The 25,522-nt window shown below is 44.5% G+C and overlaps 1 protein-coding gene across 2 annotated transcripts in view; it reads right to left on the bottom strand.

Annotated features, from left to right (window-relative positions):
* Positions 1–580: 580 nt before the first annotated feature.
* Positions 581–25,522, bottom strand: part of MRPS5 (mitochondrial ribosomal protein S5) — a 65,924-nt gene continuing 40,982 nt past the window's right edge. Inside the window, exons 6-11 of one of the 2 annotated variants that reach the window (XM_063123913.1) lie at positions 24,063–24,153; positions 20,207–20,253; positions 17,406–17,463; positions 14,958–15,020; positions 6,272–6,408; positions 581–1,167 (exon numbers count right to left, since the gene is read on the bottom strand). In XM_063123913.1, coding sequence (XP_062979983.1) covers positions 943–1,167; positions 6,272–6,408; positions 14,958–15,020; positions 17,406–17,463; positions 20,207–20,253; positions 24,063–24,153 — 621 coding nt within the window. In that variant the 3' untranslated portion in view covers positions 581–942. Of the gene's footprint in view, positions 1,168–4,190; positions 4,207–6,239; positions 6,409–14,957; positions 15,021–17,405; positions 17,464–20,206; positions 20,254–24,062; positions 24,154–25,522 lie in introns of those variants that run through there. The other variant, XM_063123915.1, reaches the window with a different exon arrangement.

Here is a 25,522-nt window from a genome sequence, read left to right as displayed (position 1 = left end):
ATTTTGTATAGTTTTAATGTTTACCATTTTTAATTGTTGTTAACTGCCCAGAGAGCTTCAGCTGTGGGGCGGTATATAAATGTAATAAAATAAAATAAAATAATAAATCTTGGGAAGCACATCTCAGATTGCACACCAGGGTGGCCTGAATTAGCAACATGTATGAAGCAGCTTTATATCAAGTCAAACTAGTTGTCCACCTGGCCTTGTATTATCTATTTATTTAGCAATTCTTCAGGGTCTTTCTGAGCCCAGCTACCTGTGATTCTTTTAAACTGTAGATGCCAGAAACTGAACCTGAGACCGTCAGCATACAAAGCCTGTTTCTCCACTACTGAGCCATGGCCCTCCTATACAGGTGCTTCCCCAAAAGGTTTTGGTTTTGCTGAGATTCCTTCCAACTCTCCACCTGCTACATTTGTACATTATTTTCTCCTTTGCATATCAACCATGTAAATGTACCTTCTGGCACAAGCCTGGCCAAGTGCCAATTAAAGTCAGTTTGCCAAGAGACCCCTTTCTTAGAGGTGATAAGAAGCAGTTCCAAACATGAACCAAAACAAACGGAAGTTAGGCAAGATAACATTTGGTTATAACTTTATTTCTGTCATGTTGACTGAAAGGTTCCCAAAGTTATTCGTGGAGGGAAAAATGCTGATTACGGACTCCTTTTCCCCAACAGCAACAGAGGGGATGGAATTACGAAACAGATCAATTTCCACTTCACAGCCTGCCGCAACATCAGACACTTGCATTCAAAACAGAATTGTCAGCTGAAGACAGATGGCCAAGTTGTTTTGAGCCCCTAAAGTTACAATGGCTGCAATCATCATGAGAACCCAGTTGGATCTTCACCACCTTCACTTATCTTCCCAAATATTTCGGTATCATGTGATTATGCTGGATCTCCCTTAGTACTGTACATCTTAATATTGAGCCGGACTACCAAATTGTTCTTTTGACATTTGTCCAGTCACTCTTCTTCATTCCTTGTGCTGCCTTCACTTCATTCCACTCCAGTGGGACATCAGGAACTTCATCCGCTGGCTCAGGGTCTTCTCTGAGCTCCCCCTGGGGTTTTGCAGCTATGATGGGCAGGAGGCCACATTCCTCGCGAAATTCTACAACGTAGAGCCCTTTCTTATTTGCTAGGTCTTGGTGAGTTTCCTGTTTGGGAAAGTAAAAGGAGAGTGTTCTAAGCCATAGGAAACACAGGTTTTTTTTGAATTTCAATCTTGCACACTCAACTCTAGGCTTTAGTACAAGTGGCAAGAGAGACTTGCCATCTTTTTTATACAAATGAAGGGTGCATGTTTAGACAGAAAAAAGCCCTATAACTCCCAGCATGCCCCAGCCAGCATGGTGGGCTGGGGCATGCAGGGAGTGGCTTAGACAGAAAAGGTCCTAAATGCATAGGATTGCACCCGAAGCAAAGTTTTAGGATCCAATATGAGCTGCATATGGCTCACAAAGCAGGCACCAGCAAAAACTCTGATAATCCCAGATTTCAAAATGTGTTTCTTTATTTTAAATATGTTTAGGCCACTTGTAAGGTGGTGTCCAAGACAAAATGCATTACAACAACAGACAGATATAATACATGTTGCTAGCCATCACGGATGCAAGGGTAAACTTAAAAATGGGCAGGTGCTACAAACCCAGAGAGCAAGTCAAGAAACAAAATAATTGCATTTTGGTTTTTCAAGTCTCGTGACTTGCGGGGTGGTGGTGGGGATGTTAGTACAGCCCAAAATAATGAGATGGGAGCCATCAATTTCTGGGAAAGATAACCAGCTATAGGAAACCATTTTTATTTTCTGTGATTCCACAGAAATGGCTTTCTCACTACCTCTTCTTCCACAGTTTCTTTATCTGTAAGGATCTGTATACTGCAGGGATAGAGAAAGATTGGATTGGACTTCAACCCCCATCTTCTCTCCCCATTGGCTATGGTGGCTGGAGTTCATGGGAACTGCAATCCAACATCATCTGGAGGGCCACACGCTCACCACCCCTGACATAATGTCGATTTTTTTAAAAAAGGCTAGATGACTTCTAATGAAGTCTAAACCTTTTATTTGTTTTGCCACCAGAAGTGTTAGAAATGTTTTAACAATGAAAGCCGAGATCCCATGAAGCTGTGTTCCGTATCCTCTACCCCCCCTTCTGTGTTCTTTCCTATTCTTGTGCAAACCTCGGGGCACACAACCTTGCTCATGTCCTATTGCTTTTAATGGCCATATTTTTAAAAATAGATCTGAATGCATTCTCCTTTGTCTTCCACCTGTTTGGATAGCTTTCCATAGCAATGCAACAGCAGTCAAGCTAACAAATGAGTAATTCCCAAAGACCCATTGAAATGCCTAGCTCTCATCTGGGTATAAAGAAACTCTCTTCAAACCTACAGGGTGATGATTCAAAACATCAAAATGCCCTTTCAATGGTAACTAGACTTGCCACAGATTGGTGCAGAAACCATATGGCACCCTTTCCCACCATTAGAAGACTCCTTTGAATACAAATTGGATAGAAGGTCAGATGAAGATTAGCTGTTTCTCAGCATGTTAAAAATACTAATGATGAAAGCAAACAATCCATTCACTATGGCGACTATGCAAAGCCATGGTGAGGAAAGCAAATTTAAACTTGATTTACTTGATGTCTTCTTTAAATGCCCTTGGATTAGAAAGAAGGAAGGAAGGAAGGGTCCATAGCTCAGTGGTAGAGCACATGCTTTTGCATGCAGAAGGTTCATGGTTCTAGTTATATTTACAATAGACTGTAGTGCCTACGGAGTGCTAAAAGGGTCAAATTTAGCCTGAAAACCACTATGGTCTCATAGAATCATAGAATACTAGAGTTGGAAGGGGCCTATAAGGCCATCGACTCCAACCCCCTGCTCAATGCAGGAATACACCCTAAAGCATCCCTGACAGATGGTTGTCCAGCTGCCTCTTAAATGCCTCCAGTGTGGGAGAGGCCACAACCTCCCTAGGTAATTGGTTCCATTGTCGTACTGCTCTAACAGTCAGGAAGCTTTTCCTGATGTCCAGCCGGAATCTGCCTTCCTGTGTCTATTGTGGTTCGCCTCTAAATTTTGGCAAACAACTGCTGATTTCCCTTTACTCCCATGGATTCTGTGGCACTCCACTGTGGCCTGCAGAAGAAAAAGGGCCCTTGACACCACCTCCTGAAGTTGCCCACCCCTGGGCTAAATGGACAAATAGGGTTGGATCCAGAGGAAATCATACTTAAGAGTAGAGCCACTGAAATCAATGGGACTTTAATCAGTCATCAGGATTCCTGCATTGAGCAGGGGGGTTGGACTCGATGGCCTTATAGGCCCCTGTCAACTCTACTATCTTATGTTTCTATGAACTGAAGTCACATTAATTTCACTGGATCCAGCCCAGTGGCTGACCTGCCTTCCTATGTCCCCCCTCAAACCCCCTTAGTTAAAAATTGCTACAGGCTTGGCATCAGGAGCCTTGAGCCCCTGTGTAAAGAACTCCCAGATGTCCACTTGTGCCTCTAAGGGTATTCTCCATGGGTGAGGAGACGTCGCTGTCACAGTAATACTCTCTGCCTTTCCCTCACAGTTATCACATGAAAGCTGCCTCTGCCATAGAGTTAAGAAGAGGCTAGTGTGAGAGTCACTCCCTGTTCCCATTCAAAAGCTGCCATTTAGGGGGAAAGACCATGATGCAGATAGGGAGGAGTCTTCCTCTGGATCCAGTCTGGGTTAGGTTGTCAGCTCCATGGCTGCATTCAATAGCCACCCAGAAGTGTCAGTCAAGCAACTCTGGGACTGCCGATCAAACTGGCCGCACCCTACCCAGCCTACTGGTCTTCTCTTCTCCCCACAAGACTCCTGTAGCTATCTTACTTGCGGCCACTTATGGCTTCATCGTAGATGGGCACTGTGCTGGTCATACGCCTGTCCCATTTCCAGCCAGGGCATTTTTTGGGGGTGGTGGAAAAATGCAGTGCTGCAATGCTTTTATCCACAATCTGTTTCATGGGTCTCCAATGTGGCGCCTGACAGAACTTCTCCCCTCTTCAAAAATTTATATTTAATAATAATAAAAAAAAACTTGAAAAAATGTTAGGATGCCAAGTTCTCCTTCTTGTTCCTGAACCTGCTGCTGAACAGCTGTTCTGTGGGCAGGTAGAGAAGGAAAGAGTTGCTTCCTGGCCCCACCCAACCTTCTTCCATCCATACAGACCTTTTCCCTTTGAGCTCTCGCTCTCTCCCCACACTCCCAGACTCTAACCTTGTAATTCCTCTTCCACAAACCCGTTCCTCACTATTTCACTCCCTTCTCCATCCCTAGCCTTCTCTCTCTCTCTCTCTCTCTCTCTCTCTCTCTCTCTCTCTCTCCCCCACTCACCCCTTTATCTCATGATTTCTCTTCACTCCCAGCCTGGCTATTTCTCCTCTAAAGATAGATCTACACCAAGCAGGATATTCCACTATGAAAGTGGTATATAAAAGGCAGGAGCCACACTACTGCTTTATAGTGGCATTGAAGTGCACTGACAACTGTCAGGGCCCATTGACACATACCGTATGCCGCTTTCATAGTGCTATATCCTGCTTGGTGTGGCTCCTGCCTATTACATACCGCTTTCATAGTGCAATATCCTGCTTGCTGTAGATGTGTCATGGGCCCCAACAGTTGTCAGTGCACTTCAGTACCACTATAAAGCAGTAGTGTAGATCCTGCCTACATCTTTACCTTGCTGTTTCTCCCTGCCCCCCCTACACCCTCGCCTTGCTCCTTCTCTCCCCTCTACCTTGCTCTTTCCTTTTCCCTCCCAGCCTCGAGCCCCACTATTTCTCCCTGCACCGCTTTACCTCACTGTTTCTCCCCACTCCTACTCCTTAGCCTTTGCTCTTTCTCTCACTACTTCCCCTTCTCTCTCAGTCCCTTGCCTTGCTCTTTTTCTCCTTCTCTCCTTTCTCTCCGTATTTCTTCCTCATTCTAGTCTACAGCCTTGCTCTTTTTCCCCCTCCCTTCCCAGCCACTTTTCTTATACTTCACACCCACCCAGAGCATCTTCCCAGGCAGGGGCTCTGATGGCAGAGGAGGAGGCAGGTGGGGGGGGGCAGGTGGGGAATGGAATGGTTGCATCTGGGGTTGCAGGATGGAAAACGTTTTCTTTCCTTTTAGGGCTGTGGTAAGGTTTGTGTATGTTGACAGGATGAGCAGAACATTCCTAGGTAGGCCTACTCACAAGTAATTCCCACTGAGTTTCATGTAAGCATGCACAGGATTGCAATCTTAAATGGATACTTTGTTGTGCTTCTGTGGGGTAAAACATAGAATAGTAGAGCTGGAAGGGGCCTATAAGGCCATCGAGTCCAACCCCCTTGCTACTCCCTAGGTAATTGGTTCTGTTGTCTGCTGGGCACAGGGAATCCCTTTATACTTCCCCTCCAGATAAGCTGGGAGGTTCGCTTGGCACCTACATTATATGCCTTTAGACGCCAGGTGAAGACCTTTTGATTCTCCCAGTATTTTAACAGTCTATAAACAAATTTTAACTTGGTGTTTTAAATTTGTAATTTTGCATTGCTGCTGTTTTTATCTGGTTGGGCTTTTATATTGTATTTTATATTATGGTTTTATACTGTTGTTTTATACTTTGAATGGTTTTAATTTTTGTGAACCGCCCAGAGAGCTCCGGCTACTGGGCAGTATAGAAATGCAATAAATAAATAAATAAATTAGGCATTGTTTGGAAATGGAGGGCAGTAAAGGCCTTTCTGAAAGCAAGGAAATTCAGGTCTTGAAAATACTGTGGTAAGTATCTTTCTCTCTTAATATTGCTAAACCATGGAGGAAAAGGCCTGCAGCTGGCTAGCATGTGGACTGGCTTGGAAATTCACACCCTTCCTTTGCTTGTACTCAAGTTTCTTGAGTGAATTACTTGGTGTGTTTTTTACTAGCTGAGCCCCCACAGCAGCTATTATGTGACTAGCCACAACCTTCATGGGAGCCATTTTGTTATGGTGCCCACGGCAGTTTCTCAAATTTCCAAATGTGCCCACAGGTCCAAAAAATTCTGGAGACCCTGGTCTACTTGAAGAAAGTTGCATCTCCAATGGGGGTCTTCTTGCCTAAATATATGTCACAATATACTCAAGAGTTCCAGAACTGTATTTACATGTCAATGTATTTTATATACTTAAATAAATAAAAATGGGCCACAGGATAAAACCAAATCTTATATACTAATGAACAAGTCTTAAATCACACAGTTTTACCTGCTTTGATAATCCCTTGAAGAGTGCTTTAGTGAGATTCAGTAAATTCCTGGATCCATAACGCTTGGCGTACATGTCTTTAATCCCAATCAGTTTGCAGATGGTAATGATAGCTCGGTGACAGTGAAGACCATATCCTGGGAAAAGTAGTTGATTAGAGTTTTTAAAAAAAGAGTGCAGTAAACTCATTATTGTAAGCAATTGCTATTAGCATGAAATAATATACTACAAAATTCAGAGTATGCAGTTTTGGACTATGTGTTTGTGCCTATACCTGAGCACGGAATAGGCAAAGTCTCCAAAATTCGCTAAAGTCTCCAAAATTTGATGAATATCTTACATGAGGGGTGTCCAATCTGTCGAGGGTGGGTCCCTTGAGAACCAAATAATACTGAAGCAGCCATTGTTATGTTTGTTCAGCTGTCTTGAAGCCAGGGCGGTTCTTTGCTGTTACAACTGTTCTAATAAGACTTCTCTAGAATAATGACCAGTAACTGAAGGCCCTGGATCAAGATCAGTCCCCATGGGAAGTATCAGCTGGCTGAAGAAGCAAGAGAAATGTGTGTGGGAAAGATGGGTACTGGCAATGGGAATTCTTGGTGGTCCACTTTGGGGGAGAAAGCCCTGGCTCACCACCCTCCATGTCTTCTTCAAAGTGGCCTTCTGTAAAACCAGTTTGGGAAGGGCTCGTAACAGAGTGGTAGAGGCCATGCTTTGCATGTCCTGGGTTCAATTCCTGGCACCTCCACTTCAAAGGTTCTGTAAGCAAGGGAGAGGGAAGGCATCTCGGCCCAAGATCCTGGAGGGATGCTGCCAGTCAGAGCCACAATATTTGAGCTAGACCAGGGGGCAGGTCACCTGGTGCTCTCCAGATTTTTGGGGACCACAACTCCCATTAGCCCCAGCCAACATGGCCAATGGTCAGGGATTATGGGAGCTGTAGTTCAAAACATCTGGAGTGTACCAGGTTGCCTACCCATAGGCCAAGTGGACAAGAAGTCTTGCATAAGGCATTTTCCTAGGATATCTAGTTGCCGATAAAGCATTTTTTTTAATCAGAAACTTTCTGAACTAATTTACTGTGGAGAAATATTTTAATTAACATTTGGCTACCAGGGTAATGATTTAAATGTGCACCTGCACAGAGACAGCTGGTGCTCCCTACCCTGCTTCTACAGTGCTCATGACTCCATTCCCAACTCTACCTACTCAACCTCCTATTTACATGTCCAGCTGCAAACTCTGGCCAAGTCCTTCCTCCTCCTCCTTATCCACCAGTTCCTTTGACTAAGTCCCATCTGCAAGAATGATCTACACCAGGGGTGGGGAAAACTGTGGCCCTACAAATGTGGTTGGCCTCCAGCTCCCGCAGCCCCTATCCATGAGCGTTTTCACTTGTTTCCAGTTGCTACTACCTTGGGGGGGGGGGGAAAGTATGTTAAAAAAGGGGTGCAGTTTAAAGAGGGCAACAGATGTGAAGGGTGGGATTACCTAGTGGAGAGGGGTGATCAAAGGGGTGAGTTGGCCCTAGGGTAGAGCCTGCCTCCCGTCTGGAGATCAGATTCTTTATCTGTTGCACTAGCGGTGGCACCCTTAATTTGCACCCTGAGGTCATGCCAAACCAATCCACAGATAGTTTGCAAAGCTCCCGAGAACGGCCCCTTCCTACGAATAGAGGATCTAACAGAAATCAGAGACACATGCAGCCCCCAGGCTGTAACTTTGATCAGATCTGATTTAAGGGGAAAAAAGAAAAGAACAGAGAACACATGTCCTCTCCCTTAATGCCTGATCCAGTTTGCATTCATGCCTCTTGAACTTATGTCTTGCCTTCCAGAAGCCAACGGTGCAACTTGGGGCCTTCGGCTTAGACTGTTATTCAAAGGGATGTAAGAGTCTGTGTTGAAACATCCCAAATTTGGTGGGGTGGGGGATGGGAAATCCCACCCAGATATTGCCAAGGATGGAGATGAAATGCATGGAATCAGCTCTCTCCTCTCTGCATCATTTATAGCAACGGTGGAACTTGAAATTCACAGTGAGGTTTTACAGATCTCTGACCTCAAAGCCTTCCGCCGCAAATGATCTAAAATGAGATTTACCCTTTTGGAATAATTGAGCTTTGGTAGAAACTCCCACTCCCCGTCCTCCGCACCATTAAGCTGTTCTTTGTAAGAGCCTGAATAGAACAAGAGCAGCGCTTGAGACTCTTGGAAGAGGTCAGTGCTTCCAGAAAGCTAAAAGGAACGCTTGCTATGAAATCTCTGCAAAAGTAACAGGGTCTGAATGGCACAAATTTCTGGAGTTGTGTATGTGTGTGTGTGGAAACATGGGCTTGTTACGCGAATGAGGCTGCCTCATCTTGAAACGGCTGGTCGCTGCTCTGTGGCTAAGCAAACCCCAGCGGTGCTTTATTTTGCCGTTTAGACATGCCACTTGCCCAAAGCTCTTGCATTCTGCAAAACTGGTCCAAGTGGTACCCATAAAGGGGCAGGCTGCAGGGATTGTCATCAAAACTGGGTTCTTTGGCTACTCATTTCCATCTTTTGCAATGACAGAAGCTTCAAGCCTGCCGGCCAGTTTTGAGCCAAGTCATGCGCTGTTTTGTGCACTGCTACCACTGTTCATCGCGTATGTGGTGTGATGTGTGGGCTAGGCACCATAATACTGATAGCATGAAGATTGCTTCTCAAGGCAGAGGAATGGAAATCCCACAGTCATATGGGGGAGAATGATCCAGCTACATCTGATGCTGTAGTGTTGTTGAAGCGAAATCGGTGTGGGCTGGAGCGGTCCTGAAGGGGAGCTGCAAAGACTTCAATATGAGATGCCCTGAGATTATCAAAGGAAGAGCCTGTACGTTTCTGAGCTCAGTTCAAGGTGCTGGACTTCATCTACGAAGTCTTACACAGCTTGGGACTGCAGTACCTACCCATACACTGCAATCTACATCTGAGGCCTTTCTCTGACTGCCTCCTCCGAGTTAGTTTTGGAGGAAGGCAACAAGGAGAAAGGGCCTTCTCGGTGGTAGCTCCTCATTGTGGAATTCCCCCCTCCCCACTGTGGTGTGCTTGGCAGCAACAATCTTTCTGACGGCAAGTCAAGACTTTACTCCCAAGCATTTGACAACCTATGATGGGGTGTTTGTAGTTTTCCTCATCAAGATCTGGTAGCTTTATTGTCAATCGCTTTTAACTTGTTTTTAAACTGTTTTAAATTTTTGAATTTTAAATGGTTTTTATGTTCTATTTTATCGTGCTGTGAACTGCGCAGAGGGCTTTGGCTATTGGGAAGTATAGAAATGTAATGAATGAACGAATGAATGGAAAACAAAAATGAAACACATCCATTAAAGAATCCTGGTGATCTCTATTAATTAAGGGCTGGTCCTTGTATAGCTAATATGGCACCATCCATGCACAAGAAGGAGACAACAGCATGTGTGGGGAACCTCAACATTTGCAGAAGTATAAAATACCTAAGAGGACATCCCACACCCTACTCTAACTCCCCCCCCCCCAAAAAACCCCTAGTCTTATGAAAACTGAGTATGTTCAGTAGGCAGAGAATGTTTGACCCATTGTTTGGTGGTGATGGACAACAGAAAACTGGGTTGGGAGGAGGAATGGAATAGAGTTTCCATTGTAAGCGTCTTCAGACTGCTACATTTTGTTGCCAGCTACCCATCCGTGGTTTTCTCAACTTCATGAATGCTTCAATTAGTACTTTTTAAGAATGCTGTAACTGAGGCTAAGTTGGAGTGACAAAAACCTTTGACAAATGATCAACTCAGCTTATCTTTACTATGACACGCAACAGCATCAGGAGTGAGGTGGTAAAAGCGGGCTGGAGCACAAGCTAAACTAAGCAGCTGCTGAAGCAATCAAAAGGCCACTTTCATGCCTCTTGAACTTGACAAATGCTGCACGGACCCACTTTCACAACACAGCAGATTTTTATTATTATTATTATTATTATTATTATTATTATTATTATTATTATTATTATTTACATTTATATACCGCCCCATAGCCGAAGCTCTCTGGGCGGTTTACAAAAGTTAAAAACAGTGAACATTAAAAAGAAATATACAAAATTTAAAACCATGAACAGCATAAAATACAAACAAAAACAGACAATATCCATTTATCTGGGGTCAGTTAAAAAACTCCACATATGCTGTTAAATGCCTGGGAGAAGAGAAAAGTCTTGACCTGGCGCTGAAAAGATAACAATGTTGGTGCCAGGAGAGCCTCGTCAGGGAGATCATTCCATAATTGAGGGGCCACCACTAAGAAGGCCTTCTCCCTGGTTGCCATTCTCTGAGCTTCCCTCGGGGTAGGCACCCAGAGGAGGACCTTAGATGTTGAGCATAGTGTACGGGTAGGTTCATGTCAGGAGAGGCATTCCGTCAGGTATTGTGGTCTGAAGCTGTGTAAGGCTTTATAGGTTATAACCAGCACCTTGAATTGGGCTCGGAAACATACAGGCAGCCAATGCAAGTGGACCAAAGTCAGTCTTATATGCTCGAACCTTCTGGTTCCAGTTATCAATTTGGCCGCTGCATTTTGCACAAGCTGCAGCTTCTAAACCATCTTCAAAGGCAGCCCCACGTATAGCGCATTGCAGTAATCTAATCTGGAGGTTACCAGAGCATAGGCAACTGAAGCTAGGTTATCCCTGTCCAGATAGGGGCGTAGCTGGGCCACCAACCGAAGCTGGTAGAAGGCACTCTGTGCCACTGAGGCCATCAGGGCCTGAAGTGACAAAGATGGTTCTAGAAGAACCTCCAAGCTATGAACCTGCTCCTTCAGGGGGAGTGGAACCTCATCCAGATGTAAATTGTGTCACACAACCCTCAGAGAAAAGCACGGACACAGCTTTTGGAGTGTGTGTGTGTGTGTGTGTGAGAGAGAGAGAGAGAGAGAGAGAGAGAGACAGAGGGAGGGAGAGAGAGAGAGAGAGAGAGAGAGAGAGAGAGAAGTATGCTCTATGCTGATGTAGAGGCAAAAAGCAAGAGAAGCCTCTATTTGCACAAAATGGTTCACATGCACTGGAGCCACAATTATCTGGACACATCTCTCTTTGGTGGCATGGAAGAAAGATCGTTCTCCAAGCTCCAACCACACTTCCGTCTCTGGGCAGGAGCAATGTTTTTACTGAGTTCACATCTCAAAGAAATCCAGGCTAGCGGATGATTGTTTCCCAATGCAAACTGAACAATCAGGAAACAAAGCCCTATGAGGAGAGACTGAAAGAACTGGGCTTGTTTAGCCTTGAGAAGAAGAGACTGAAGGGAGACATGATAGCACTTTTCAAATACTTGAAAGGCTGTCACGCAGAGGAGGGCCAGGATCTCTTCTCGATCCTCCCAGAGTGCAGGACACGGAATAATGGGCTCAAGTTATGGGAAGCCAAATTTTGGCTGGACATCAGGAAAAACTTCCTAACTGATAGAGCAGTGCGGCAATGGAACCAATGACATAGGGAGGTTGTGGGCTCTCCCACACTAGAGGCCTTCAAGAGGCAGCTGGACAGCCATCTGTCAGGGATGCTTTAACGTGGATTCCTGCACTGAGCAGGGGGTTGGACTCGATGGCCTTGCAGGCCCCTTCCAACTCTGCTATTCTATGATTCTATGATATTCATTTGCTAGAAATAACCTAGACCAATTTAGAGTTGGAGGAGGCGGAAAAGCTGGCACTTCCAACATTGCGTATTGGGGGCTGCTACCAAATGAAACTCTTGATAAACGGCCTTTTCAGAGATCAGTCAAACATAATTATGTCGAAAACCTGATTCTGTCTCCAAGCATGAAATCGATACTTTCTCAAAATGGCAGAACAAATGGCTTGAGATGGCTATCGCTTGTTTTTCAATTATGGATGGGGAGTGGGGGGAAGGGGAAATATTAGTACAGCAAATCTTGTGGCCTGCTAATAGTTTTCCTTTCCTCCATTTGCTGAGCGCCAAGCTTGCGCTGCAGATGGGAATAATCTTGAAGAGCCGTCTTAATGGCTTTTTAATAAAAATGCATTAGATCACACTTGGGTTTTTAGAAGATTTATAGGCCTGAGCCACATGAAGCAAGCGTACGTTGGGCAACTTAAGAGGACGATTTCGTTCTAAGTAAAAGCCCTAGTAAAATATTTCCATTTAAAGGGTAATAGATGGTAATTCCGCAGCAAAAATCAATACAATAATCTGGGAAGAAAGGAGACTTGCAGTCTCTCTTGCAACCCAATCCATCCAAGCAAGGCTCAATTTTGCTAGCTCCTTTTGCATTTAACTTTGGAAATAGGACTCTGCGTTTAAGAAATGAGAAACCCTCACCCAGGCAATTGAATTTTTGTGCCAAGGAAACCTGAATTTAGCAGCCTGTATAAATTATGCAAATTGAATAATTTGCATGTTCTCTTATTCTGCATAATTTATTATTTTGCTAGTCATGGGAAAGAGCATGGGCGTTGGAATCCACCCACCCCAATCACTGAAAATCTGGTTCACCATCCCTCTCGATTCTGAGATTTCAGCAGGCAGTGTTCACATGCTTTCAAATGTATCGTTGCAGTCTAAGGATAGAATCTTGAACCCTTTTGTTTTTAAAGGCAAAAGAAAGGAAACAGTCCCAGGAAAATGAATTCTTCACCAATTGCCACTTCCCGCATTTTTCTTTGATCTCCCACAAAATCGTGATGTAAAAACAGCCCTGAAAACAGGGATGCTTTTAGCTACTCAAAGTTTGCCTGCAGCCTGATCAAAGTATTATTGCTGCATTAAAGCGATTCCCTCCTCCCCTTTGCCAGATCTTGCATACTGTTTCATTAAGTTAGGACAGAGCGTGTGTTACCGGCCATTACGTTCACAATCAATGGTATACTGCTATGGTCTTGCGTGGCTATGCACCTGTGTGACCCTCCTCTTTTTGAGAGGGTGTGAAAGATATTTTGGGTCATTTTCTGAAAGAGCTAAATCAGTTGTCCCCAAAGAAGCACCAACAGAGATGAATTGGGCCAAGAGACTGTCCTCAGAACATTGCTCAAGTTTACTCTTCACATTCTTGCATTTGGTACTCCCCCATCTTTCCTTTTTTCTGAGTGATCCTTCACCAGTATTAACTCACCACTTAACTGGTGCATGACCCGTCACCAGTATTATAAAAAAAGCTTAAGGGTCATCACTGGATTATGTGGACTTCACTCCACGGAGTGCTCAGCCTACGGAACAATGCCTATTACTACCAGTAATGATGAACACCACCACTTCCATCAGTGCCCCATTCATGCTCCTCTTATAAAAATCTATGGTCCGAATACACTTGGAATACTGTGTACTGGTCTCGTCACTACATCTGTAGAGTTTGAAAAAGTGCAGAAAAGGGCTGGAGCCACTCCCTTTGAGGAAACGTAACAATATATGTGGGACTGTTTAGCTCAGAAAAGATGGCCGCAAGAGGAGACATCGTATAGGTGTACAAAATAATCCATGGCCTGGAAAAAGTGGATTGGAAGACATTTTTCTCCCTCTCGTAATGCTAGAAACTGGGATCATCCCATGAAGTTGGAAAAGGATTGGGAAAGGTGCAGAAAACGAGGAAAGGCTACAGCAGCTGGGATTGTTTAACTTGGAGAAAAGGTGAGTAAGGGGAGGCATGATAGAGGTGTACAAAATTATGCATGGCATGGAGAAAGTGGACAGGGAGACATTTTTCTTCTTCTCATAATGCTAGAAACTGGGATCATCCCATGAAGCTGATTGGTGGGAGATTAAGGACAGATAAAAGGAAGCACTTCTTCACACAGCACGGAGTTAAACTGTGGAATTCACTTCCAGAAGATATAGGGCTCATCTACACCAAGCAGGATATTTCACTATGAAAGTGGTATATAAAAGGCAGGAGCCACACTACTGCTTTATAGTGGTATTGGAGTGCACTAACAACTGTTGGGGCTCATTGACACATACCACATACTGCTTTCATACAGTATTCATTGCGCTATATCCTGTTTGGTGTAGATGCGTCATGGGCCCCAACAGTTGTTAGTGCATTTCAGTACCACTATAAAACAGTAGCGTGGCTCCTGCCTTTTTTATACCGCTTTCATACTGGAATATCCTGCTTGGTGTAGATGAGCCCATAGTGATAACCATCAATCTGGATGGCTTTAAAACGGGGTTTAATAAATTCCTGGAGAAGGCTATCAATGGCTACTAGTCCTGATGGCTAAGTGCTACCTCCAGTATCACAGGCAATATGCCTATGCACACCAGTTGTTGGGGAACATGGGCAGGAGGGGGCTGTTGCACTCATGTCCTGCTTGTGGGCTTCCTGCAGGCAGCTGGTTGGCTACTGTGTGAACAGAGTGCTGAACTAGATGGGCCCTTGGTCTGATCCAGCAGGGCTCTTTTTATTTTCATAAATGGGAATTTATCCATTTGTCAATTTGTGACTGCAACAGTCTAATCAAAGTTTCGTGCATTCACTGGGGACTTCTGCCCATTGAACTTAATGGGGAGTTAAATCTGCTTTGCTGTGCATGCTGAATTTCAATCCAGATAAATTAATTTGAATATTAGCAGACTCTGTTTCACGTTACGTGAAAGTTGATGTTAAGAAGAAAACACTGGCCACGTTCATTTGGAAGAAAATACTACTAAATTCTACATCAGTTATATTTTTACCTACCCCTGTTTTGCTTCTTCATCCGGATAGTTGTTTTCTTAAAATTGGTTGCAATATCATGATAAACTAGGAGGAAAAAAAAGCATTATAGAAAGGAGGCGTTAAATACGATAGGTTTTGCTTAGCCTAGCGCAAAGTTTTCATCACTGGGTGCACATAGAAAAAATTAAGCATGCTGAAATCCCACTGATTTCAATAAAACTTAAGCACACTTATGGGAAGTACTTCAGAATAGGAAATGGATACATTTTCATTTGTTATTGTACACCGCTTTGAAGCCTTTCTGAAAAGCGGTTTATACAAAGTGATATATGCATTTTTTAACATTTAAAATGAGCTAAAGTAACGTAAGTGCCCTCCAGTTTGCAGCCACTGCAGCTTTGAATCAATAAAACAGCAAAACCCTATATAAGAATATGGTAATGTCAGGCTTATTACTTGAGATCTACGAGACTGATATTACTAATTTTTGTTTTAAATTGAAGCTTGAGCAGTGTAGAAGTGCAGAAAACTTTGAAACGTCTAAAAAGTTCAAGGCTCGAGCTTTCATAGTAATTAATGTCCTTTGTGCCAAACAGGGCAGACCTTCTGCCAGTGGGATGACAAATAGCCCTGCTCAGCCAATCAGTGTGGCATGAAGGCGGGCCCAAGGCGCAGGTGTACAGTTAGGCTGTCACTCCTGGCTGGGAGGGGGAAGGGGGCAGAGATGGCCAATCAGGGCGTGCGAAGGAGGGGGACGGGGCACACCGCATGCAAATTTCAGACAGGGGATTCACTATGCATGAGCCATATTTGCATTATTCATGAGCATTATTCATTATCTCCTCCATCATGCTGAGGGGATTGAAGGGCAAAAAATCGGGAAAGGAGCAGGTCTACTAGTGCCCTTGGTGACATGGGCACTACACTAGTAAATCATCATCATCATCATCTACGCTCCAGGAGAGAAAGTTCTATAAATGGGTGCCACAACTGAGGTGGCCCCTCCAGCCATCACCTTTATTTAAGGTAATATGAAAGTTTTCTCTATCATGTTTTCTCTGAGATAAGTCATTCACACACGTAGCAAGTACCTATCTAGTGCCATTTTGTGGGTAGTGCCAGATTAAAATGGATGGATGTCTACTAATATTTAAATAGACGTTATTTTTTTGTCAAATGATACTAATCAGATGGTGACTGATAAAATATTATCTGCACCCATTATATATAAAATGGGTTCAGATAAGATCTGATCACAAATTGTCAATAATGAGCTAATTCACTGAATAGGTGATGATCAAAATTGAAACATAGCCTTAACATGTTTTGGACATATTAGTGAAGATTTAGTTGGGTCCCTCAGATTTATTTTGCTGTTCAATTTAGGTTATGATTGACTGAATTTCATCACAGGAGAACAGCAGGATATAAACATAATAAAGAGAAAGGAATGCGTAAACCAATGCTCAGCAATGACCATTGGCTTTTATAAAATAATTGGCAAGACGTTCCAATGGTCTAGTTCAGACCTAACAGGAAAACATGGCTCCCTGCTCTGCGGTGAGTTTCAGGTTTCCAAAATTTTCTTTCATCCGCTTTGACATTTGTGAGATCAGAAGCTTCTTCTTTTGATTTTAAACTAACTATATTTCCTAGTGACAACTGGACCCATGGAACTGGGATTTGTATAAACGATGGTTTGAAAACAAGCCAGGATCAAAAAACACGTTTTGATACCGACCTGCCCATAGTTTAAATAAACTTCAGTACTCCAAGTCTGGTTGTCATGGGGAACTGTAGGTAGTTTAAAACCAGAACCTTCTAATCTGCTCCTTGCAGGCGTGAAAGAGGGAAGGGAAAGTGCATGAACCGGAGGCTTGCCACAGCTCTTGCAGAAAACTATGGTTTCCCATTATGTCTGAACTGGGTCAATTTCTCATGTTGATCCACATTTTTGGACATGAACGCTAAACAGCCTACGGACGTAGGAGAAATCTGTTTGTAGGGTGGAGTTTGATGGGTTTTCCTAGGCTTGGCCCACAGGACTTCATTTTACTTCCTGCTGCAGCATTCAACTTAATCTGCAGGGAATCAGGCATGTTTGCAGATTTTCAAGGAATTTTGCACATGCAGGGGAAGATTCTGCAATTTGTGCAAATCACGGCCGAATGTATAAATTGCACAAATGCAGCTGTAATTTGTGCAGATTGCTCAGAAATTTGTGCAGTTTGCAGAACCTTCCCCCAAAATGTGCAAAATACTTCTTGGAGTTTGGAGAACAGCCAAACAGTTTAGAGAACAACAAAAAATGAGTCATTTACGCCGCAGAACTCCATCAAGCCAAAACAAAAAAAAGTACCAGATTTCCCAGTGACGGAGAACAGCGTGAAGGAATGAGAAATGTATTAATTTATGGAGTAGTAATATAACCAGTTTTTATTTTAAAGAGTTTAAAATTTTAATACTTACTTGTGTGATCTTCATATCTTTCAATATAGTGCAAATAGTGAATAGCTCTGTTCTTTGCCTGGGGTAAGGGACAGGAAAATTATTGGGTTGTTTTTTTATTAAGAAATGATTACATAAATATACCACTTCAATTTTACCATTAAATCAAATTACATATAAAAAGGAAGACATGTTCATAAAACGATTTCTGCCCATTATGTATTGCACTGAAATCAAATTAGCTCAATAAATTAAAACGAGATAAAAGTGATGTTATGAAGTACCACCTAACAATGGTAAAGAAAAGTTGTCGGAGTATCTGCCCACACATGCTAGGTTAGGCATTTGGAATCTAAAAGGCCCAAGTTTTGTAGGGCTTTGAGTGAAACATAGGAAACTCCCTTATACTAAGGGCGTTGCTAGACGAGGCCTTAGAGCGCCTTGAGAGCTGGTTTCCCTGCTGTGCTTCCACATGACGCACAGGGGAATCCGGCCCCAGGCCGCACTGAAGCCTCCCCTAACGTGCCATAAGCAAAGTCGCTTATGGCGTGCCTTTTCCCCAGCCCCGGCCTGGGGAATGTCTAGCTACTTCCGTGGCTTTTTGCAGCTATGCGCTTACTCGCGAGTAGCCGCAAAAAGCTGCGGACTGGCCACAGCGCTGAGCGCTGTGCCCATCGGCCGGGGGAGATCCCGGGAGGGAGAAGGAGGAGAGACGACACAGGACACACACACGGAGGGAGAAGGAGGAAAGACGACATAGGACACACACACACGGAGGAAGAAGGAGGAGAGACGACACAGGACACACACACACGGAGGAAGAAGGAGGAGAGACGACACAGGACACACACACACACACGGAGGGAGAAGGAGGAAAGACGACACAGGACACACACACGGAGGGAGAAGGAGGAGAGACGATACAGGACACAGACACACGGAGGGAGAAGGAGGAGAGACGACACACGGGACATGGAGGTAGAGAAAGATCAGGAAGGGATCAAGAGCGGATGGGGGGGCATTAACTAAGAAAAACCTCTTACCTTCTCTGCAGTCTTCGGGCCACACGTGGCCCCTTTAAACTTAAAAAAAAATGGCCGACGCTGCAGGGCTTCCGTCGTCCCTGCGCGTCGTGCGTCTAGGAGGCTGGGCAACACGCGTTAAAGTTAGCGTGCCGTCGCCCTGCCGGCTTATCCCGGCAGGTCTAGCAAGGCCCTAAGTCCATCTAGCCCAGTATTATTGACAATGACAGGCAGAGGTTTTCTAGGGTTCTAGGCAGAGGTTTTTCCACTCCTTCCTGGAGATGCTGGAGATTGAAACATAGGGCTCATCTACACCAAGCAGATGATTACTGCTTTACAGCGGTATTGTAGTGCACGGACAACTGTTGGGGCCCATTGACACATACCATACACCACTTTCATACCACTTTCATAGTGTTATATCCTGCTTGGTGTATTTATTTATTTATTTATTACATTTTTATACCGCCCAATAGCCGAAGCTCTCTGGGCGGTTCACAAAAATTAAAACCACAAAAAACATCCAACAGGTTAAAAACACAATTATGAAATACAGTATAAAAAGCGCAACCAGAATAAAACCACACAGCAAAGTTGATTATAAGATTAAAATACAGAGTTAAAACAGTAAAATTTAAATTTAAGTTAAAATTAAGTGTTAAAATACTGAGTGAATAAAAAGGTCTTCAGCTGGCAACGAAAGGAGTACAGTGTAGGCGCCAGGCGGACCTCTCTGGGGAGCTCGTTCCACAACCGGGGTGCCACAGCGGAGAAAGCCCTCCTCCTAGTAGCCACCTGCCTCACTTCCTTTGGCAGGGGCTCACGGAGAAGGGCCCCTGTAGATGATCTTAAGGTCCGGGTAGGTACATATGGGAGGAGGTGTTCCTTCAGATAACCTGGCCCCAAACCGTTTAGGGCTTTAAATGTCAATACCAGCACTTTGAATCGGGCCCGGACCTGGACTGGCAGCCAATGTAGTTGTAAAAGGACTGGCATAATGTGATCTCGCCAGCCAGTACCTGTTAGTAAACGGGCTGCCCTATTTTGTACCAGCTGAAGCTTCCGGACAGTTTTCAAAGGCAGCCCCACGTATAACGCATTGCAGTAATCCAAGCGAGAGGTTATCAGAGCATGGATAACTGTAGCTAGGCTGTTAGATGTGTCATGGGCCCCGATTGTTGTCAGTGCACTTCAGTACTGCTATAAAGCAGTAGCGTAGATCCTGCACTGCACTTCAGTACCGCTATAAAGCAGTAGTGTGGCCCCTGCCTTTTATATATCACTTTCATAGTGGAATATCCTGCTTGGTGTAGATGAGCCCTTAGACTCTCTGCATGCAAAGCATGGATTCTACCACTGAGCACTGCACACGCACCACTGTGGTCACCTACAGGCAATGCTTTCCACAACACAGGTGACCAGGTGAGGCCTATTTGCAACACCTGTCTTAAGACTATTAGACTTATTTGATCAACATTATTTCAGTGGGGAACTGGAACATCAGGTTTGAGTCAAAGGAAAAATTGGTGTTGCAGGCCTAGAACTCCCAGGAGAAAGTAGGAGGCAATGATTTAGAAAAACAAAATACTGTATTTAGCTGAAACATCTAAGCACTAGATGAACTGACTGGCAACCTGCAATCCTTTTCACGGTCTTTTTTTTTTTTAAAGGAGGGGTGGTGGTGTTTAAAAGGGGAAAATGTTCTCACACAACCACAAAACTATACATTTATATATCAAAATTAGGTAAGGAATGTCAAACTAATCACAACAGATTACGTTTACTTTTCAGATGACATACTTTTCTTAACGCCACCATTCTGTCGTATGCTTTCCCCAGTGCGAAACCTGATGGATGCAAGCAGAGGTTAGTTAGTAAACAAAGGCCACAAATGGAAACCTGCAAAACTGACCCCAAAGGAGCCCTCCTTTCTCCATTTGCAAATGTAGCACTGAGGTGTTCTTCCATATTCACCTTGGTTTCCCCCAATGATGCTCTGGCCATTAAGAGCTGCAGATGTACCCAAATGCATTAGGAGGCACATGTGAAATTCTTTACCTCTCCCTTCTCTCCATGGAAAGACTTGCCAGTTTTCAACAAAAAGAAGAAAACCCATACTAAATGTTCTCCTTTAATAATCCAAGGACCACTTTCTGTTCAAGAAAAGTCTAAATGGCATAAGGTCTTGTTTTCATCCAGCAGAGTGCCGTCGGCAACCACAGAGTAATTAAAGGCAAAGAAACCAATATTAGAGTATATCCTGAGAATGCAGCAACGGTATTAAATTTTTACTCCTACGAAAAATAAATTTGTGTCTGATGCTGAGTTTAGGAAGTTGGGTTACATTCTGGCTGCAAGAGATGTGCCTCTCCTTGCTAACTTAAGAATATTTCCGAGTAAATTGCTGACAGTGAAGAAAAAGCCACCTGATCAGCAAACGTTTCAAACAGGGCTCGTCGAACTTTGCATGCCGCAAAGGCCAAAGTGTCCTCTCAAGTTAGAGGACGAGAATCAGTCTTGTACTCAGGGGCAAAAGCATCTCTCTTAGCATCTTTGGTCTTTCTCAGCTTTAGGCAATGCTGTGTACTTTTTCTACTTGCGTCCTTGCAGAGAACCTCCCTCTTCTATCCCTTAGCTGATGGACATCTAAAATAACTCAGAGCTTGAAATACGGCACATGAGAGACCAGATGACATGCTCAGCTGCTATGGTCAGTACAGACTGAAACCATGCAAGAGCAAGCATAAAGGACGAAGGCCAGAGGGAGACACAAATAAAGGAAACAAAAATGCCATTGGGATGGAAGCTCAAGAATTCCTGGGGGGGGGGGGAAGAAGTATTCCCAGAAAATCAAGCATTGAGCATACTTCAGAACACTTAACCTGATTAGTTACTCTTTAACAAGGTCAACTCCCAGGCACAATGGGAGTTGTCAAAGGGTCCGTTTTATTCCCCTTTCAGCTCATTCATATATCAGAAGCAGGGATTTGAATCAACTGCAAGTATGCGGACCTGGAGCAAAATGCACTGGCATCCCCTTACCCTACATCTCCACCACCCTTGCTGTGAGCTGAACCGTTACAATATTTATATACCGCTCAGTTATTTAAAACAGATTCCAGAGCGGTGAACATAGGCATAAACAGTAAAAGAAAGAAGATTTAAAAAGCAAGATAAAATTGTTCAATTTAAAAACAAAGAAACTAGAAAAACAGTGGCTAGTCAGTTGAGGAAGGCTTCTTGAAACAGAGTTTTCAGGAGGCGCCGGAAGCAGCCTAGTGTTGGCGGCTGCCTGACCTCTAGGGGCAAGGAGTTCCACAGAGAAGGGTCCACTACACTATAAGCTCCTGGTGGATTCTAACCGGGACAGAGGTCCACGTGGAACCACCAGGAGCAGGCCCTCCAATGACCTCAGTGATCAGGCAGGATGGTAAGGGAGAAGGTGCTCTCTCAGGTATCCTGGTCCCAAGTTGTTTAGGGCTTTGTACACTAGTACCAAAAACTTAAACCTGGCCTGGTAGTGAATAGCCAGCCAGTGATTTCCCTCAGCAAAAGAGCTATATGCTGAAAGGAGGCAGCTCCTGACAACAGCCGAGCTGCTGCATTCTGCACTAGCTGCAGCTTCTGGAGCAGTCTTAAGGGCAGCTCCACATAGAGCGCATTGCAGTAATCCAGCCTTGAGGTTGCTGTCATGGGCTGAGCCCATGGTTCCTTTAAGAGAACATCTTTTGCTTCATCCCAGGGAGAGGGAGAGGGGTTTCTTGGTGACTGAAAAGGGAGTAGCAAGTGAAATGCCAAGGCTGCGCTGGGAGGGAAGCGCCTGGCATCTGATAACGCCTCCCCAGACTGTTAGCAGGGAGAGTAACAAGTTGCAGCTGTGCAACGTCTGGGAGCATTCCCCCCTCCCTTCGGGAGAGGTGTGGGTTGCGATGGGGTTTCTATTGGTCAGGGTGGGTCTGGTGACAAGGGGGTTCCAGAAAGGGATAAAAGGCTTAGGTACCTGAGGGTCCGGTCTCTTTCCTGTGGGTGTTAGGAGACCAGCGTGTGTGTGGTGAGTCAGAGCATCCAGGCCGGACCGGCTGGATGGCGGAGGCCCCACACGGCCGCTGAGGGAAGGAGTTTAGCTCAAGTGGCGTAAAGCCAAGTCGGGTGAGCAACAAAGGTTGAGTCGCAGAGTTAAGTGTTTTGTTTTGTTTTAGAATAGGTTTGGGTACAATTTGGGCAAGGGACCTTGCTGGAGTTACGGCTGGTGGGGGTGGTTAAGTGGGGAGTGAGTGCGAATTCTGTTAGGCTTGAGCGTGTGAAAAGGAAGGGTGAGGTATTAGTCCCTGCTGTCCTATGTGTGTCATTCCTTTGTCCGTGTTCTTCCCTCAAACATCTTAAGTGTTAACCTTAATGAGTGGACCCTTATGAAAGTGTGTGGTGTCAAGAATAAAAGCGTTTGGTCCCTATTTCTGGAGTGTGGCGTGGTTTCCTTGAGAACCTAGACTGTAAAGGGTTAACAAGCGGCGGTGAAGGGGTGTGTGTCTGGGCTGGCTGAGTCAGACCCCCCTTCTCCGGCCAGAGAATTGCTAAGCCAAACGGAGCAATTCCACTACAGTTGCTAATGCCCGTATCACTGTGGTCAAGCTATCCCAGCATCAGTGCAGGCCCTGGGTGAACCGCCACCTTCCCACCAGAAGCACAGTGTCAGTGGTGTGGGGCCCATGGGTTCTGGGTGGCTTATCAAGCACCCAAACAGCCTTCCCTTGCTGGGTTAACATGTATCAACAAGCTACGGTGCGACCCCGCTATGGCTTGAATATTCAAAATGGCGGCTTCTATGTCAGTGAGAAGCTCTACAGAGAAATTCCCCCCCACAGTGGCTTCTTGTTACGTGCAAGCCTGTCCACTGTCTCACTAGTCCTTACAGCAATGTAGGTCAACAGTATTATCCCCATATTGCAGACATAAGGCTGCGATGCTATACCAGCTCTTCTGTATTAAGGTGCGAAATCTGTATTCAGCTGCTCTCTAAGAATAAAGCATTCATAGAATCACAGAATTCTATGAAGGTATTTTAGAGTTGGAAAGTATTTTAGAGGTCATCTAGTCCTGGGGTGGGCAGAGAGGAGATCTCCAGATGTTTTGGACTTCTGCTCCCAGCATTCCTGACCAATGGCTATGCTGGCAGGGGCTTCTGGGAATTGAAGTCCAAACCATCTGGAGATCTACCTTCTGCCCACCACTAATCTAGTTCACACACACACTCAAATGTAGGAGCCTTGTAACTATTGCATCCTCATAGGTGGCTGTCCAACCTCTGCTCAAATACCTCCAAGCAAAGGAAAACCCACCATGCCCCAATGCAGTCTGTTCCACTGTTAAACAGCTCTTACCATTTGGACCAGTGGAGGCTGTTGGCTCTGATGTCAGTTTGTGAATCCGCTCCGGGTTTCAGTCAGAACTCTAAAGGAGGCTCCCAAGGTACTTCACACCTTGGACAGTTCCTTTGGAGTTCTGACTGAAACCCGGAGCGGATTCACTGCCCCACTGACATCAGAGCCAGCAGTCTCTGCTGATTTGGATGTTTCTCCTAATGTTTAACCAAATTCTGCTTCCCTGCAACTTCACCCTCTGGTTCTAAGCCCAGCGCCTCCGGAGCAAATCCACTTACCAGCAGCCCCTTTTCCATTCCCCACCACCACCAGGGCACTAACAGACTTTTTTCTTCCTTCCTTTGCGGTCATGTTGAACACATTTTTCAACTGAAAGAGAACACAACAGGAAAAAACTAAGTCTCATTGCTGCTTATTTAAAAAAATGAAAAAGCAAAGAACTGGGGGGAAAAAGAGTGTCATTTCATTGGACTAAATTCGAACTGTTCTAATTGGTTTGCGAACATCCATATCCACAATGTTTCATTTCTCTCAGCCTGGGAAAGTTGTTAGAAGGTTTTGTGTGTATGTGTGTGTGTGTGTGTGGGGGGGGATGAGTGCAGACACACAAAGTAAATTGTTCAAGGTCAAATATTTGGAAAGACCCTTATGCTGCCGTTTTAGAGGGGAATAGAGATCTATTGGGCATTGCATGCATTGTATTTTATTTCTGCACCAGGCTTTGTCCTCTCTCCTAATTGGGCTAAAGATATTGGATTAGTCTGGTTTATTTGTATAGTGTTCTAGGGGTGCTTTAGTTATACTGCAATTAACTGATATTGATACTATGTATTGACTTATTGGCTCTGTGTTGATATTTATAATTGTTCATATTACATGTAGCATAGCTTGCTGTTAATAACAAATGAACAAGATTTTACTGAAGGGTTTTCTTCATTTTATAGAGATAAACCATTTCCCACTTGCCTCTTCCCTGCCTCCTTGCTTCGGACCTATATCAGATAGGAGGAATTCTGAAAAAGCCCACATGGAGCTGTTCCCAAATCGGGCAATGGGTCTGTTCACACAACACACTAAGCCATGGTTAGGCCACTAATCCTTTTGCAGAAAATGGTTAGCGAGCATGTTTAAACCGTGGTGATGTAGCCACCATGGTTAGGAATGGTTCACATGACACGCTAAGCCATAATGACCCTGTTCAGGCAACACGCTAAGCCACGGCGGTTGAGCTAAACGTTATGGCTCAAAAAGCTTAACCATCATGGCTTACTGTGTCATCTGAACAGGGTCACTGCATGGTAATGGGTCTTTCTGCAAGATCACCATTACAAGTGTGCCCCCTGTGGCAAACAGTCCAGCTGACTTCCCTGGAGTTGACATGTTTCTTTTCTGGGAATATTGTAACTTCCCAAGGCTAGATGCACCACAGTCTTTTTCATATGCATCCACATGCAATCCAATTCTATTGTAAGCTGCCTTCAGTCTTGGATGTATATATACACGATGGCTCGGCAATGCTGGGAGCTGTAGTGCAACACGTCTGGAGATAGTATCTTGAGGCTCTTAGAAACGTCTCTCTCAGCTATTTTCAAATGCAACGCAAGTCCCATTTCATCCTGACCTGAATGCTCTGCTCTGCTGTGGCAGAATTCATAATCCATCAGCAGCAATGCCCAGTTATCAAGACCAGAGCCTGTCCACAGGAACAGAAAGGAGTCTGAATCAAGCAGATTAAATA

The sequence above is a fragment of the Elgaria multicarinata genome, chromosome 4, assembly GCF_023053635.1.
Source record: "Elgaria multicarinata webbii isolate HBS135686 ecotype San Diego chromosome 4, rElgMul1.1.pri, whole genome shotgun sequence".
In the NCBI taxonomy this organism is placed as follows: domain Eukaryota; kingdom Metazoa; phylum Chordata; class Lepidosauria; order Squamata; family Anguidae; genus Elgaria; species Elgaria multicarinata.
The sequence above is the reverse complement of the archived record's forward strand: the minus strand, read 5'-3'. Positions and strand labels throughout refer to the sequence as shown.